The sequence below is a fragment of the Xenopus tropicalis genome, chromosome 3 (genome assembly GCF_000004195.4).
Source record: "Xenopus tropicalis strain Nigerian chromosome 3, UCB_Xtro_10.0, whole genome shotgun sequence".
In the NCBI taxonomy this organism is placed as follows: Eukaryota; Metazoa; Chordata; class Amphibia; order Anura; family Pipidae; genus Xenopus; species Xenopus tropicalis.
This window is the reverse complement of record NC_030679.2, coordinates 94430401-94445869: the sequence shown is the minus strand read 5'-3', so window position 1 is coordinate 94445869 and position 15469 is coordinate 94430401. Positions and strand designations below refer to the sequence as shown.

General features: G+C 38.1%; 1 protein-coding gene across 6 annotated transcripts in view; it reads left to right on the top strand.

Moving 5' to 3' along the window:
- znf609 (zinc finger protein 609) overlaps positions 1-15469 on the top strand; it is a 44254-nt gene that overhangs the window by 2843 nt on the left and 25942 nt on the right. For all 6 annotated transcript variants that reach the window (XM_031897968.1, XM_031897967.1, XM_031897966.1 and 3 more), the window contains exon 2: positions 12734-13650. In XM_031897968.1, coding sequence (XP_031753828.1) covers positions 12916-13650 — 735 coding nt within the window. In that variant the 5' untranslated portion in view covers positions 12734-12915. The remainder of the gene's footprint in view (positions 1-12733; positions 13651-15469) is intronic.

Genomic DNA, 15469 nt, shown 5'->3' with positions numbered 1-15469 from the left:
GCAGACGCGGCGGCGCGATTTCGCGCAAATCGCCGAAAAAGACTTGCGAGCCTTTTTCGGCGATTTCCCGAAATCGCCCCGCCGCGTCTGCCATCCCGCCGGCGACTTACATGTTCGCTGGTGGGATGGCAGGGGGAAGGCAACTCGGGGAGATTAGTCGCCCGCGAGCAGGGAGTTTTGCCGCGGGCGACTAATCTCCCCGTGTACCAGAGCCCTAAAGCATGTGTGTATCTGTCTGATCACATGGTCTGAGAGGAAATATAAACCTACATTTGTGGCTAGACCAGTGGCCAGATAAATGCTTTAAATACTGGCAGATCAGTTAGCTTAAAAAGGAAAACATGCTAACTTGCTTTGGTAAAGTTCAAGAGGAACACCACCCAAAAAACTGTTTTTGCATAATGAAAGAAAATGTATATATCTAAGCAGCCTTCAAATTTACAAAAAATGTTTTCAGTAATTTAAAACTGCAGTTAAAAGCTATATTTGCCAGAACCATCAGTGCAGATAACAGCAAGGGCCAGATATCTCAGTATAATTCCAACACACTGCAGCACACCGAATCATGTGTAAATGTGTTTGTTGTGCCAACAGAACAGGCAAGGGACAGATAGATATTTAGTCTTTAAAATATCTGAAAGGTTTTAGTGAATGCCTTTTGAAAAATTGCTGAGAATTGTAATCCCTTTCATTAGGTAAACATTCCCCTTTTCAGTGGTTTTAGATTTATTCACAATTGTAATTGCAAGTTGTATCTTTCTAACTTTTTATATTCTCTTTACTTCTGATTCTGGCTTTTAAAGCAGTGTTGCATACGTATGCTGTAGGAGAAGCAGAAAAAAAAAATAGTTCTTATTGTGTTTACAATAACACATATCTGTAAAAGCTCTAAAATTGCTTCATGAAGAAGTTGCTATGAATTGAAATTTTTATTATGCTGAAAATGGTTTTTAGGTAGACATGAAAAGATTCTCTGAGACATGACATGGCAATGTGGAACCAACATGTGCACTCATGATTATTCAGTTCAGCAGAAAATCCATTTGAACATATGTAGTTAGCTTACCTCATACATAACCATTTATCTGTAAAAATCTGTTTATTTTTAAAAGCTGTAGGTGAGATGGAAGATCTTGTACAACAGGAGGTCCATGTGTGGACAATGGTTTAGCCATCTGTTTATACTGAAGGAAGGTCACAATCTGGGTACCCCTGATGTAGCAAAATGTTTTACTTGCTGCAAATGCAAGCCTGTTGGTTGAGAAGGCTAAATACTAGGGCTAATAAGCTGCTGAGTCCATTTGGAGGGGCTGAGTCAGCAGCTTGCACTGGCTGTACATATACCAATATAGGTTTTATGTGACTTAACAACTAAAGCAAAATATTTCTGTCCTGTGATTAAGATTTTTTTTTCATTTTTGATAATCCTGTAATATGCAAATTGGATTGTAGATTGGATGCAGTTTGGTATTCACCCAAATATTTGCATTTGGCCAAATAACCATATTTTTAAAAAAAATTATAGATTTTGTGAATCCCTAAATTGTTTTTACTTTGTAAAACTTAAAACAACTAACATATCTGAGTTTATAATGCTGTTTTTTTTTTTTAATACTGGCCTTGTCTGCCAAGCAAGCCAGACTGAGGCTGTTAGCAAGCATACCCAGCGGGAGAAGGTCAGTCATGTTTCACCAGCTGATGAGAGTGTATAACATCTTGCACCAGTTCCTCAAAATTGTCTCCATGCACCAGGAGGGGATTTAGCATGGGAAATACTGCAACCCCTCCCTCCATCCCCCACTTCAATTGTCTGGGATCTCTCTTCTTTTATCCTGAGCATCTGCAGCAGTAGATTGGGTTACCACAATAATAGTGCTATCAAAGGCGCTGCAGCTGCCCCAGCCCCCTCACTCCACACCCTGCTTTTTTGTGTGTGTGTGACTTATTACTAGAGCTTCCCTGAATTCTGTCTGACCCTTTTACTCTTCTTTCTTGTGTCTCGTCCTTTTCCCTTTTTTCCCCTCTAGCTTAACCTTCGTATCACACCACCCCCTTCATGCTCACTCCCGCCTCCTCTCTTCCTTTTCTGCACTGCCCTAATGCATAGTCCTCTTTGCAATACGACCTGCATTTATATACAAAACATTTCATGTGCTGGCAGTGGGTGATTCAAGGACATAGAAAAGATGCAAAATATTTTGAAACTGGTGGTTGTTTTTTGCAAGTCAAACTAAGAACAAGGGGATAACATGAATCTTTTGTCTCATTCCTCCTATTTCCATTGTGCCTGCTGTTAGTCCTGCCCACTGCATGTTTATTGGAGCTCTCTGGTACAAAATAACAAATGTGTGAGGTATGCCACTTTAGCTCTGGCAGCAGCAATATTTCAATCCCAGATACCAAATCATTTATCTTTAAAAGGTCACAAAATATGAACAGTTGTCTACAATTTTATTGAGAATTCTTTATTTGTATTTGTTTTGGGAAGTATGGGTTTGATTTATTCCCAGTACAGTTGGTTTGCACAAGAGAAAAAAAGAATTGGTCATCCCTAATAGTCATAATAGTGTTACCGAGTGTTTTATATAATGAAAACTCACACTCATGAAAAATTATTCAATTTTTGATTTCAGTGAAGCACAGATACAGAGACTGGCAGCAGGTGCGAATCTTCTGTAAGGACAGTACCATTATGTGCTCTAGCATGATTGTCCAGGCTGCATTCATTCAGCTGGGCAGTGACATACAGTATCCCGCCGGAGGAAGGCTTTACTAAACACTTCCGACAGTACCTTCAGCCAGTGATCAGTAGCTGGTTTGCTAGGAGTCACAGGATGACATGGGCAAGCTTTCATTAGTAGTCCATATGCTCCATCCCTTCTACTTACAAGCATGTTTTTAAGGTGGTATTTTTACTCACCATTTATGATAACCAGCCTAGCTTTTTGTGGTGGTTGTTTTTTTTTTTTTTTCATTTAACCTTTAAAGGAAAACTGTACCCCCAGAATGAATACTAATTAACAGTTTATATTATGTTAAGTGACCTATTAAAGAATCTCAGCAAACTGGAATATATATCTGTAAATATTGCTCTTTTACATCTTTTCCCTTGAGCCACCATTTAGTGATGGGCTGTGTGCTCCCTCAGAGATCACCTGTCCAGAAATAATGCAGCTCTAACTCTAACAGGAAGAGGCGCGGAAGCAAAAGGCAGAACTCTTTCCATTCTCTGGAGAATCCTAGATTTAAATCCAATTCTGGCATTTGTGACCCTGGCCAAATCCGTTTATCTTCTGGTCACCCAGCACAATGTAGTCTGTGAAAAGATCAAGAGCCTTGATTTTCATTGAGAAAAGGGTGCTGCATCAATCCCTTTATCTTGTACGATCAAAATTCCCTTTGTTGTTTTTATTGTTTTAACATCTACTCTCATTTTTATGCTTTCCAATCCAGATGACCTTAATATAAGGTTTTATAGCTATGAGATTATGGATTTATAATTAAGCTGGCCATACACGCACCGATAATATCATACAAAACCTCGTTTCGTACAATATTCGGTGCGTGTATTTCATGCCGGCGAGTCGACCAATATCGCCGGAAGCTGCTGATATCGGTCGGCTCGCCGATCGGACCGGTTAAAAAATTTTGATTGGGCGCCATAGAAGGCGCCTGACCAAAATCTGCCGTCAGGGCTGAATCGCCAGAAGGAGGTAGAAATCCTATTGTTTCTACCTCCTTATCTGCTGTTTCAGCCCTGAACAGTGTGTGGCGGATCTGACGATGTTTTGTGTGACCGATGGTCGCACGAAAGATCGTCAGATCGCCACGTGTGTGGCCACCTATAGGCACTCACTATTTGACTTTTTGATAATATGTTAGTGGTAAGTATGCTTTAAGTGAATGGGGTTATGAGTTATTTTTGCAGCCATTTTAGAGAAGTGGGTATTTTTTTTGTTTTCAAGAAAACAGTGCTTATTTAGCAAATAGGGGGCTGAGGAGGTACCTGATATATGCAGTAGCTGGTTTAGTATGCTGAACCCAAGTATTTCAGTGTTAAAACATATCAAAAGGTTGCAGAGGTTGTATGGCAAAAATGTACACATTTTGCATAACTCTGTTTTACTCTAGTGACTCTATTTGAGATATTCTGGTGTGTGTCAAAAAGCAAATTAGTCCTAAAGCCAGTGCCCCATTTTCAACCTAAGTGCAATCAATAGTGCTTGTTACCTGTTTCTTTAATCACAAAAATCTATGATATTGGTTATTTCTTATAATGAAATGGAGAAATTTAAATTTTTTGGTGCTTGTGAGGTAGATAATTTGATTACCTGAGCACAGATAACCCACAGTGTAATTCACTCCTGTTTTTCTGTGTTGTGGTAGGTTAAATATTTGTTCCGAATCTATAGCTTTCCATCCTATCCATAGTCCATATTTATAGTCTGTAGTTCTCAGTTCTATCTAGTTTGAGTGGTATCGGTTATTGCTCCTGTAAATAAAAATAATAAAGGGTAAAGCTGACAAGAAATAGAATAAAATTCAGTTTTATGTTTGCAAAGCAGTCTGGAGCCAAGGGTCATTGGGAGAGTCAGTTAAACAGGTGACAACAAGAACTACGCGTCATTGAAGGAACAGCAGAGCAGGCAAAAAGGACTTGGATCCTGTGGGGCTTACCATTTAACTTAATGGGAATCAATCCGCAACGTTTTGTGAAGCAGCAGTGGAAACACTGTGTGTACCATAGCCCTTTAGGCTATAGCACATGGGTAATTTTACTTACAGCATGTTTTAGCCAGTGAAGAAGAGCCTGCAACTGCACCTGTTTCTTTTTGTTTATATTAATGGGAGACATCTGAATGTTTTCAGGCTGTAAACTGGATGTATTTTGTGGCACTTTCCTACTAAATGAAATGTGCCAACAGAGATAGAACACCCAGTGTGGCATCACCATTAAGGCCTAGATTTTGTTAACATGTTAAGTCTCTTTAACAGCACATGTGAAAACTTGAGCTATGGTTTAGTGGGTACATTTTATTGCAAAATCACCATAGCAAACAATGTTTCTTTTCCTGCTAAACAGAAAAACAGAAGAAACAATTTCAAATTTAAGGGATCGCTTAATAATCCCAGTTGCTGCTTAATTGAGGGCTTGTATTTGTGATGAATTGGCAGGCAAGCATATTTATAGATTATAAAGTAAGCAAGCATATTTATAGAGTATAGATAAATTTGCCAATTTATAGTCAATCGCGCAAAGTGAATTTTGCCATATCGGTTCTCTTGGGAGCATTGTGGCTGTCTGAACACTGGGCAATGCTTAAGTGAGCATTTTAAAAGCCTGACAGCATTTCCCTTAGCAAGTGTCTTTCTTATTCAAGCAAAGGTGGATAGGCTCTTGGATGAATCACTGCTTGTAACTACATATGTACTTTATAGCTAAATGGTTTCCAAACCATTTAGAGCTTCTCCAAGGAATAGCTTATTGTATTGCCTGTCAGCAAGGAATGCAATAACTTGATTGACTAAAAAAAAAACGGAGTCTCAGTTGATGATGTCTTGACCCATGTTCCATCCCTGGGAAATATAATTTTTTTCACTTATTACCTTTGATTAACAACTGCAATTAAGAAGAAATAGAATCATATTTAGCTCCCACTAGCTGGCACCTAATCTCACTGGCAGGGCAGCACCATATTTCCCCAGCAATACTATGCTTAACATTATTTGTTTGCAGACTGTAACCAAGAGAAGCTTTTTGCTCTGTGCTTGTTAGTAAATGGGTTAAAAAAACCATTGAATGTATATATGTGTAATAAAAATGCTACAGTTGCTCCTCTCTTCACTGCTAGTCAGTGATTGACACTTATGTGGTTAACTGTTCTACAAGAACCCTGCAGTGGTGCAGGCAGTCATAAACAACCATTCCCAAAAAATTGGTGAATACAAATTTATTTGAAGTGACAGGAGCCAATATCACTTAGAAGCAATTAAATTTGGTACAAAAAATGCATTTATATTGAATTTATACTGATGAGAATTCAGTTTTTTAATCACTGTAGATGAGAGAAGAGTATGTCTCCTAAAATAATACTTCTCAGTAAAAAACTAAAATGTAGAATATAAGGGAGGAATTGGTTAATACATGCATTATTACAAGTTCACCATAAAAGTGTTTCATTAATGATATATTTTGGTGTTAAGTGATGTTAAACTGCAACTAAAAGATTACTCTAGCTGAGCAGGGTTTCATATCTCTGCAGAAGAATTGTGGCATTCATGCAGAACTGCATTATGGTAATTAGAAACATCTGCAGATTTCTGAGCATCAGCAGTTATTTTCAGGGCTTGCCACACCTGTTGAATTATGGTTACAAGTTATACAAAGCTATTTATCGCCACTTAGTGTCAATTGAGTGTAAACCACCAAACTTTTAAAGGCAATATAGTGACACTAGTTGGCATTGTCTTTGACTGTGGTTCATGTTTTACCCTGGCATCTTTGTGAAAATTGTATGTGCTATCTCTTTTGTCGGTAACCTGTAGTTTTGCCAGGTTGCAGCAGTCCAAAGTATACTGGAAGTTTAATTGGCTTGAAATGATAATTTCCAATAATGTACAGGTATTACTGTATAAATAAAGAAGAATAGTCAGAAAAGTCAATTCTTCAGCAAAACAAGGAACCCTTGGTGGTTGAAATAGCTATAGTGGCACTATTTTTGGTTAAAAGGAAATATTTCCCTCTTTTATTTCCCTCCATTGGGCTTGTGTAAAATAGGTGAACTTTCATAAATAAATAGGTATATTTTTTCACTTGCAATCTCCCTGCTTTTTGTAGTGGTACTTCACATGACATTTATATTTCTAGAAGTTCAGATTGTGTTTATGCACCTTATCTATATAAGCGCAACTGAATGAGATCATGTCAAAAAGGGGAGTATATATCTTCCATTTTTTGTCACCACGAGAATCCCATGGCATTTCCCATTCAACTGAATATGAAGTGACCATGCAAGCAGCAACATCATGATTACCAGCCCAATTATTGTGCTGTAGTTTATATTTTACCTGAGGATTCTAAATACCATAAGGTTTTGAATCTAGTATAAGATGTTTAAGCAGTTTTTGTTAATATTCAGTTGCCACTGCTACACCCCAAATACACACATACACAACTGTTGACTCCCAGAACTTTCAGATATTTGAATTTCACTTGAACTGGAAAAAACAGTTGGCAAGTTTTACAGTCTTGACAGAACATGGTAAGACATTTGCTATGTAGAAAACTGTAGTTCAACATACAAAGTCATTTTTATGTAGACTTTATTTTTGTTCATGAGGTAACTTTAAAGAAGCACAGGAGTCAAAAAGATATGTCATAGTTGGGGGGGGGGGGGGGGGGGGGGTGTTTACCAGCACACACCTCTTAGAAAAGAAATTTGCAGTAAAAGTGGTTTTTTTTTTGATATGCTACTCAATCTCGACAGGCATCAATGTATTTATTGCGCATTGGTTTAATGTCTCAAGAGGAGTGCTATGTCCTGAATTTGTCCTAGGGGCCCCAAAACATTGTAAGAAAAAAAGGAAAATATCCAAGTGACGTCAGGAATGTCCATCTTATGTGTAACAGCTTGCAGTTTCTTCCAGGATACCTCTGGCTTTAAGAAATTTATAGATTTGTGCAAGGATAATTTATAACCATTGTTGAAAGTTAAACGAATAAAGCAATGCTAGTTATATGAAAAAATTATATATAGACTAGGCTGTAGCAAATGTTGCTCTAGGGCTTTTCTGTGTCTGTGTTCTGTTCTGTGTTCTGTGTTTTCTGGAAACCAGTTTTACTGAAAGACCATCTATCACAGCCTCCATTTTAATGAAATAATTTAAGTTTTTAACAATTAATTCCATTTACTTTGTAATAAAAAAAAAAAAGTATCTTGTACTTGATCCTAAATAAGGTGTATTAATTTATATTAGAGGGAAATCAACCCTATTGGTTTTATTTATTGTTCAATTTATTGTTAGTGGACTTAAATTATGGAAAGACACCTTATTCGGAAATCTCCAGGTCCTCAGAATTCTGGATAACAGGTCCCATACATGTACTCCTAAAAATCTATAAAGGGTCACAAGGTAACTTAGCTAGATCTTTTGTTATGTCTAATAATTTTCTACTGTGTAGAAGCATATGTATATTTTCTATTTAAAAGTCTCCTCCTTATTCTGAAAGGGTAATAAAGGTTTAGGGCAGATAGTGGTTGCTCTTATAAACCAAATGCAGCAAGTAACTATTGACATCACCAGTGTTACAGAGCCTATTATTCTAATCTATAGAAGAGTAAAAAAAAAAAATATGTTAGAGCTAAATATTAAAGTGCTCTTAAAATATCTTCCTTTTGAGTAAATGAAATTATATATTTCAGGTAGTGTTGCAGATCTAGGAACAGTATTTTCTTACAAAGTAATGTTTTATTACCGCTGCCTATTCAAGGAACTGATTCACTCTGCTGCCAGACTTCTTGCAAGTATTTATTGGGTTTATATAGTTAGTTGTTTGCTTGTTATCAAGTTAGGTAACATTCAAGACATAGGAGGATGAGCTTGATGTTCATAATTTTTAAGTACATTTTTGAAAAAACTCTACAGGGCAGTGCCCATGAGGTGATTTTTGTTAATTTGATGGCTTGTTTCTAGTAAAAGTTCCAATTATATCTAGTACCTGTAATGCAAATAAGTTTTCATACCAAATCTCACCTTATCTGTGCACCGAGCTGAGCATTCACTTGTATCTAGAAGAACATTTTTAGTCATTTTTGCCAAAAAAAAAACTGGTCTTCAGACTGAGCCAGCACTGCTAGGGGTGGCATCCAGATAGTTTGGCAACCAAGAGGCAAAGGTTGCCCAAGCAGGCACAAGTTTGGATAAAAAGGTGTAAAAGGGAGCAAATGACACAAGATGGTAGTATGAAGGACAGTGGTGAGTATGTAGAGAGTGTAAAAAGGTAAGAGAATGTGAGAAATGTCAGTGCAGCTTGGTAATATGCTTATGTATTCACTTACAGTTTCTGTGTAGTGGTTGTATGTTGATCGGAATAAAAATTGTGGGGATTTAAGATTCAGCTACCACTCAGTTGTCCCAGTGCAGCTTAAGGTAGCCATACACGTTCAGATTTAAGTCTGATATCGACCGTACATTTGAATGCAACGATCTAAAACTAAAGGTGGCCATACACGTGGCGATCTGGCGATGTTTCGTACGACCATCGGTCGCACGAAACATCGTAAGATCCGCCACACACCATTCAGGGCTGAATCGGCAGGTAAGGAGGTAGAAACAATAGGATTTCTACCTCCTTCTGCCGATTCAGATCTGAAGGGAGAATTTTGGTCAGGCGCCTTCTATGGCGCCCGATCAAAATTTTCCAACTGGTCCGATCGGCGAGTCGTCCGATATCAGCAGGTTCCTGCGATATCGGTCGACTCGCCGACATACCATACACGCACCGATTATCGTACGAAACGAGGTTTCGTACGATAATATCGGTGCGTGTATGGCCACCTTAACATTCAGATTGAAATTGGAGGATAGTCCTAAAAAGAACAAATCGGAGGATGTTCTAAACATAAGATAATTGGAAGATGCCCATTGTATGAAAGTGACGTCCTGGAAATGCATTTTAGGTCCCCCAAGGATATTGCCAGATACAAGATACATGCACAGATTTTATTGTTAATCAAAATTTTCTAACCTGTCAGATTGACTAAATGACTGATCAGCATGGTATGAAACTTATTGGGATGATAATTTGGAGCTCACACACAGTCCAAAAATCTTAGTACGATTTTTGTACCGTGTGGTGCATGTATAGGCAGTTTTAGTCTGGCAGAGAGAAGCTAATATTGAACTGGCCATGCTTTTACAGTTTTGATTGTGGGGGTTGGACAGTTTAAGTCCACACCAAAATTTAAAGGAGAAGGAAAGGCTAAGTCACTTGGGGGTGCTAAAATGTTAAGCACCCCCAAGTGACTTTAATCACTTACCTCGTACCGCGGGGTACCTGGAGCGATGCGCTTCCTCCTTCCGCCTTCGCTAAGACTAACACAATAGGCGCATGTGCAGTAGAGTGAAAAGCTGACTTCTCTGTTAAAGTTCAGCTTTTCACTCTACTGCGCATGCACGCGCGACAGAAGCCGGAAGGAGGAAGCACTGCAGCTACCCCGGGCTGGTGCTTTTCTCTCCGTACAGGGGCACCAGCCCGGGGTAAAAGGTATGCGATTCAAGTCACTTGGGGGTGCCTAACATTTTGGCACCCCCAAGTGACTTTGCCTTTCCTTCTCCTTTAAGCTGTTAGTACACTTGGTCATCTTTGCTTACTGCAGAACACAAGTACTTGATTGTTTCTGTCCTATTACATTTTAAATGCTGCAGATAATAACAATCAATTAATGACCGTATTCCTAGAAAAACCAAATATACATGGTGGTAGTTCCATTTCACTCACATCACGCAAAGAAACTCAAACCTCCAAGGTTTTCCAAAAATCCACTTGCCTCATAAATATTGCATTACCTCTTGAATACCTATAGAACTGTTACACACCATCTATTTATTTAGCTAATTGATAATATCACACTAACTGTGTATCCAGGATGAAGTAACAGATTATGGATTATAAACACATTTATAAAGTGCCAACATAATCTGCAGTGCTGTACAATAAATAGGTGAACATGCAGATTTACATACAAAAACAGCCAATATCTCATGTTATCAGCATGCATTATTGCTGTAAAACATTTGTCTTGCATTCACATAATTATTTGGGTTTTTTTTTAAGATTTCTTCTCATAGCTTAATAATGACTTTACCCTACCACTGTTAAACATAAATGAGCCCATTAGATAAAGTGTGATAGGGGACTTTTTGCATATTTAGGACTCTGGATCTTGTCCTGATTGTATTTTGAATTCCTGCCATGTATTTAAGTAGAGTCCATGTTCCCTCACCAACACTGCATCATTTGTACTGTATATATTTCCTCAGTTCACCAGCAACATCACATTTTCATAAAACAAATGGCATCTTTCACCCGGCGGCCATTTCCCCTCTGACATTCACAGGACACCCCTTTTGATTTGAGAAACGGAACTTTTATTTGAAGCAGCATAGGCGTTTTTTTTCACGTTGAGGTTGTGTAACACCCTTCCGAGTGATGTTTTGATGGCAAATTCTGTTAATGCCTTTAAGAATGCCTTGGATGATTTCTTGAACAAGCATAATATCCGAGGCAATTGTGATACTAAAATGTACAATTAGTATTGATGTTGGTATATATAGTTTATGTATTTGATTGTATAGATAGGTCAGTATAGGTTCATTTGCGCTGGGTTCACTTGGAAAGGGTTAAACTTGATGGACTTTGGTCTTTTATCAACCCAACTTAACTATGTAACAGTGACATTTACATCTGCAAACAGCATATGTGCTCTGAAACGTTCATGCAACAAAAAATGCAGGTTTACACAGGCAGAACTTACTATGATAGAAAGCGCTTGGATTTAGCACTTAAATAGTTAAAGGGGTGGTTTACATTTAAATTATTTTAATATGTTATAGAATATCCTATTACTAGCAGTTTTGCAATTAGTCTTCGTTATTTATTTAGTATAATTTTTAATTATTTGCCTTTCTCTTCTACATCTTTCCATCTTGTAAATGAGGGTCACTGATCCCTTTTCTATTAAGGCTCTCTCCTCATATTTCATTTAAACCACTGCCTAGTTGCTAAGGTAAACAAGACCCTAGCAACCAGATCACTGCTGAAATTCCAAACTGGAGGGATGCTGAACAAAAAGCAAAATAAACGAAAAACCACAATAAATAATATCATTGTCTGTATCATGCTAAAAGTTAACTTAAAGGTGACCCCCCCCCCCCCCCCCTTGTGGAACGACAACATTTCATTGGATTAAGTTCAGACCTTTGACTTGGCCATTCCAGAATATTCACTTCATTCTTCTTTAACCATTCTTTGGTAGAATGACTTGTGTGTTTAGAATCGTTGTCTTGCTGCATGACCCACTGTCTCTTGAGATTGAGTTTACAGACAGATGTCTTGACATTTCCCTTTCAAATTCTCTGGCATAGTTCATAATAGCAGTCTAGGCCTAGATGCAGCAAAACAGGCCCAAACTAGTAACCCCCACCACCGTGTTTCACAGATAAGATAAAGTTTGGCTTCATCCATCCACATAACAGTCTTGTATCCTTCTAGCTTGTCCACATGATCTTTAGTAAACTGTAGATGGTCAGCAATATTTTTGGTTGGAGAGCAGTGGCTTTCTTCTTGTTCCCTGCCATACACACCATTGCTGTCCACATGGTGGACTCATAAACAATATTTGCCATCGATATGTGAGACAGGACTTTAGTTGCTTAGAAGCTACTACATTTAGGACATGTTTGAAAATCAGATGATATTTAGGGTCACATTCATATAAAAAATATGGAACATTTCAGAAGGGCTCACAGACTTTGGAGAACCACTGTACATATCCTTTAAAGCAAGACATGATTATTATTTTTAAGTTGTTTTTTTTAGATGTTATCCTTGTTAACTTTGATAACTTATTGACTAAAAGTCTAAATGTGTCATAAATATATGTTTTTAAGTTTTTCTTTGACTGTTTATTTACTGTGAAGTTGAAAATTTCACTTCTTTCTTTGTCTACAGTAAAAATGCAGTCTCTTCAGTCACCCAGTGCTGTATTTCTGTAGCCTGGACATCCTGTGAATAATCTGCTGGCCTGCACACCAGTGTTTCTTTGCTACACGCGGACGCTGGAAAGTAGAGGGGCTGGCGTGGTATCAAATCCTGGAACAATTTAAGGCCGCAGGAGGGTGCGTGCGCTTAAGATGTCCTTGAGTAGTGGCGCACCAGGAGGGAAAGGTCTGGACACAAATCCGGTGGAGACCTATGACAGTGGTGATGAATGGGATATTGGAGTAGGGAATCTGATAATTGATTTGGATGCTGATCTAGAGAAAGACCAGCAAAAACTCGAGATGTCTGGCTCCAAGGAGGTGGGCTTGCCAGCCCCCAATGCAGTAGCTACTCTTCCAGACAACATTAAGTTTGTTACCCCAGTTCCTAGTGGTCAAAGCAAGGAGTCTAAATCGAAATCAAAAAGAAGCAAAAGCAGCAAGGATGGAAATCGAAGTAGCCAAGCCTCCTCTGGACTGTTCCCAGCTGGGGAGGCCAACAAAAAAGAGGCAGGAGGACGGTCTGGGGAAAGTGGAAGTTGTTCTGGAACCCCATCTGTCTCAGTAGCTCCTTCCAAGAACAGTGAAAAATCTAGCAAGGCTTCCCGCATCTCTTCCAGCTCTAAGAAGGAGAGTGGAAAGACGAAAAAAGACAAAGGTGAGGTGGGAGTTGGTGGTGAGAAAGAGCCCTCGGGAGTCCTACAGCCAACACAAGGAATGGTGGGTAGAGGAGCAGCCTTGCAAGAAGCATCAGGGGCTGCAGTGGACCATTTGGGAGGGGGCCTGACTGTGGATGGTGGAAGCACTCTAAATGTAGCAGGGATTAAAACTGAAGCTGAGGACCAAGAAGCAGAAAATCGTGGTATGAAGAAAGTTAAAGTAGAGATGGTAAGTAAAAGAGCTTAAATTTTTTTTTATAATTTTTATGTCTATATCTAAAAGATATATCCATTTACAATACAATACTGCATTATAAAACAATGAAGCCCCCCACACTCTTTTTTTTATTATATGGCATACAGAAATGACCAGTTTGATAGCATAAAAAAGATTAAATTGCATGTTCACCTTCAGATTATTGTCTGAATTCAAAGAGCCCCTGTCAGAAAAGAACAGTTATGTAAAACAAACAAACTTCAAATTAAACTTAAAATTCACCTTCAAATTAACTTTTTGTATGATGTAGACAACAATATTCTAAAACAATTTGTAATTGGTTGTTATTTTTTTAACCTTTTCAGTTATTTAGCTGTTTTGGAATTTCAGCAGCTATCTGGTTGCTAGGGTTATATTTACAGTGGTTTAAATAAGACACTGTAAAATAAATGAGGGGCTAAATAGGAAGATAAGTAATAAAAAGTTACAATAATAATACAATTGTAAGCTCACACAGCAATAGTTTTTGGCTGTCGGGGTCACTGACAGCTGGAAAGATATTGTAGTGAAAGACATATAATTGAGAAACTATAAAAGTTAATAATGGAGACCAATTAGGAAGTTGCTAGAAATTGGACATTCTATAACATATTTAAAGAACATATTTAAAAGTTACCGTAAAGGTGAACCACCCCCAGTACTGCTGACACCATCTTGCAGGCTGCCCTAACAGGAAGTACAGGAAGGCATGTACTGATCAGTTCAATGTGAACTTCCTGTTAGGGCAACTTGCAAGTTGGTGTTGGTTGTTTCTTTCTAAGGGCAGTGGCACACAAATCTTCCCAAGTTGCCTCTCAAGGAAACTTCGAACGACTTTAGGAAATCGTAGCAACGCATATGCCGTCCCACCGGTAATCTCTCCATATGCCACTGCCCTAAAAGAGAGCAGAGCGTTTCAAAAATAAAAATTGTCGGTGAACTTTGTATAAAATACTTGTGAAAAAAGCTTTAGCTCCTAGTTGTTGCTCTGTGTTGCAACCAAATACAATTGTAGAAATCCAAAAAATAGTAAATAAGCTTTAGCAGGTTTGCTGCAAAACATTTATAATGGGTTGTGTGTTTTAGCAGTGTTGGTTCACAGCTTATATGGTCTGTAAAGATGATTTGCAAAAATATATTTTCTCACAGGGGCTGTTAAAATTTAGACCATTGTATGAAGGTGAACATACCCATAAATCACAAATTATATGTTTATAACTTATATTTAACAAAGTTTATTGTTTATAAATGTATAACAGTGTTTTGCCAAAGCAAAATGATATAGGGGGAATGTTGGTAAGTCAAATTACACTAAAACCTGCTTTCCTGGAGTTTGCCAAAGTATAAATGCAGATAAGAAGGTAGGGAAGCTAAAAATCCATCCTCCCCCACACACTGTATATGGCTTTTCATCCATTATTACATTTTGAATGAAAAATGAGTCATGAAATCTAGATATAAAGCTGCACATAAACTATATCCTTTTGACCAAAATACTGTCAAACATAGGGCTTTTTTGTGCAGTTTGACAATTTTGATCAGTACAAAGAGTGTTGTCATCCTAGTTATAATTGGCATGTTACCTTGTACATATGATCCCTGAGTTTTTAGCTTTTTCGAGTGATCAGTTAGAGAATTTTCATTCAAGATTCAAGGTCCTTGCATGGGGATGAAAAATGGTTGACCAGGTCAGTTTTTATGTACCCATCTAAAGTGAGACATGCCTTAGATTTTTTTTCTTTCCTATTACAGGTCTTGTTACTTTAATGCTATACTGATAGGTTTAACTTTT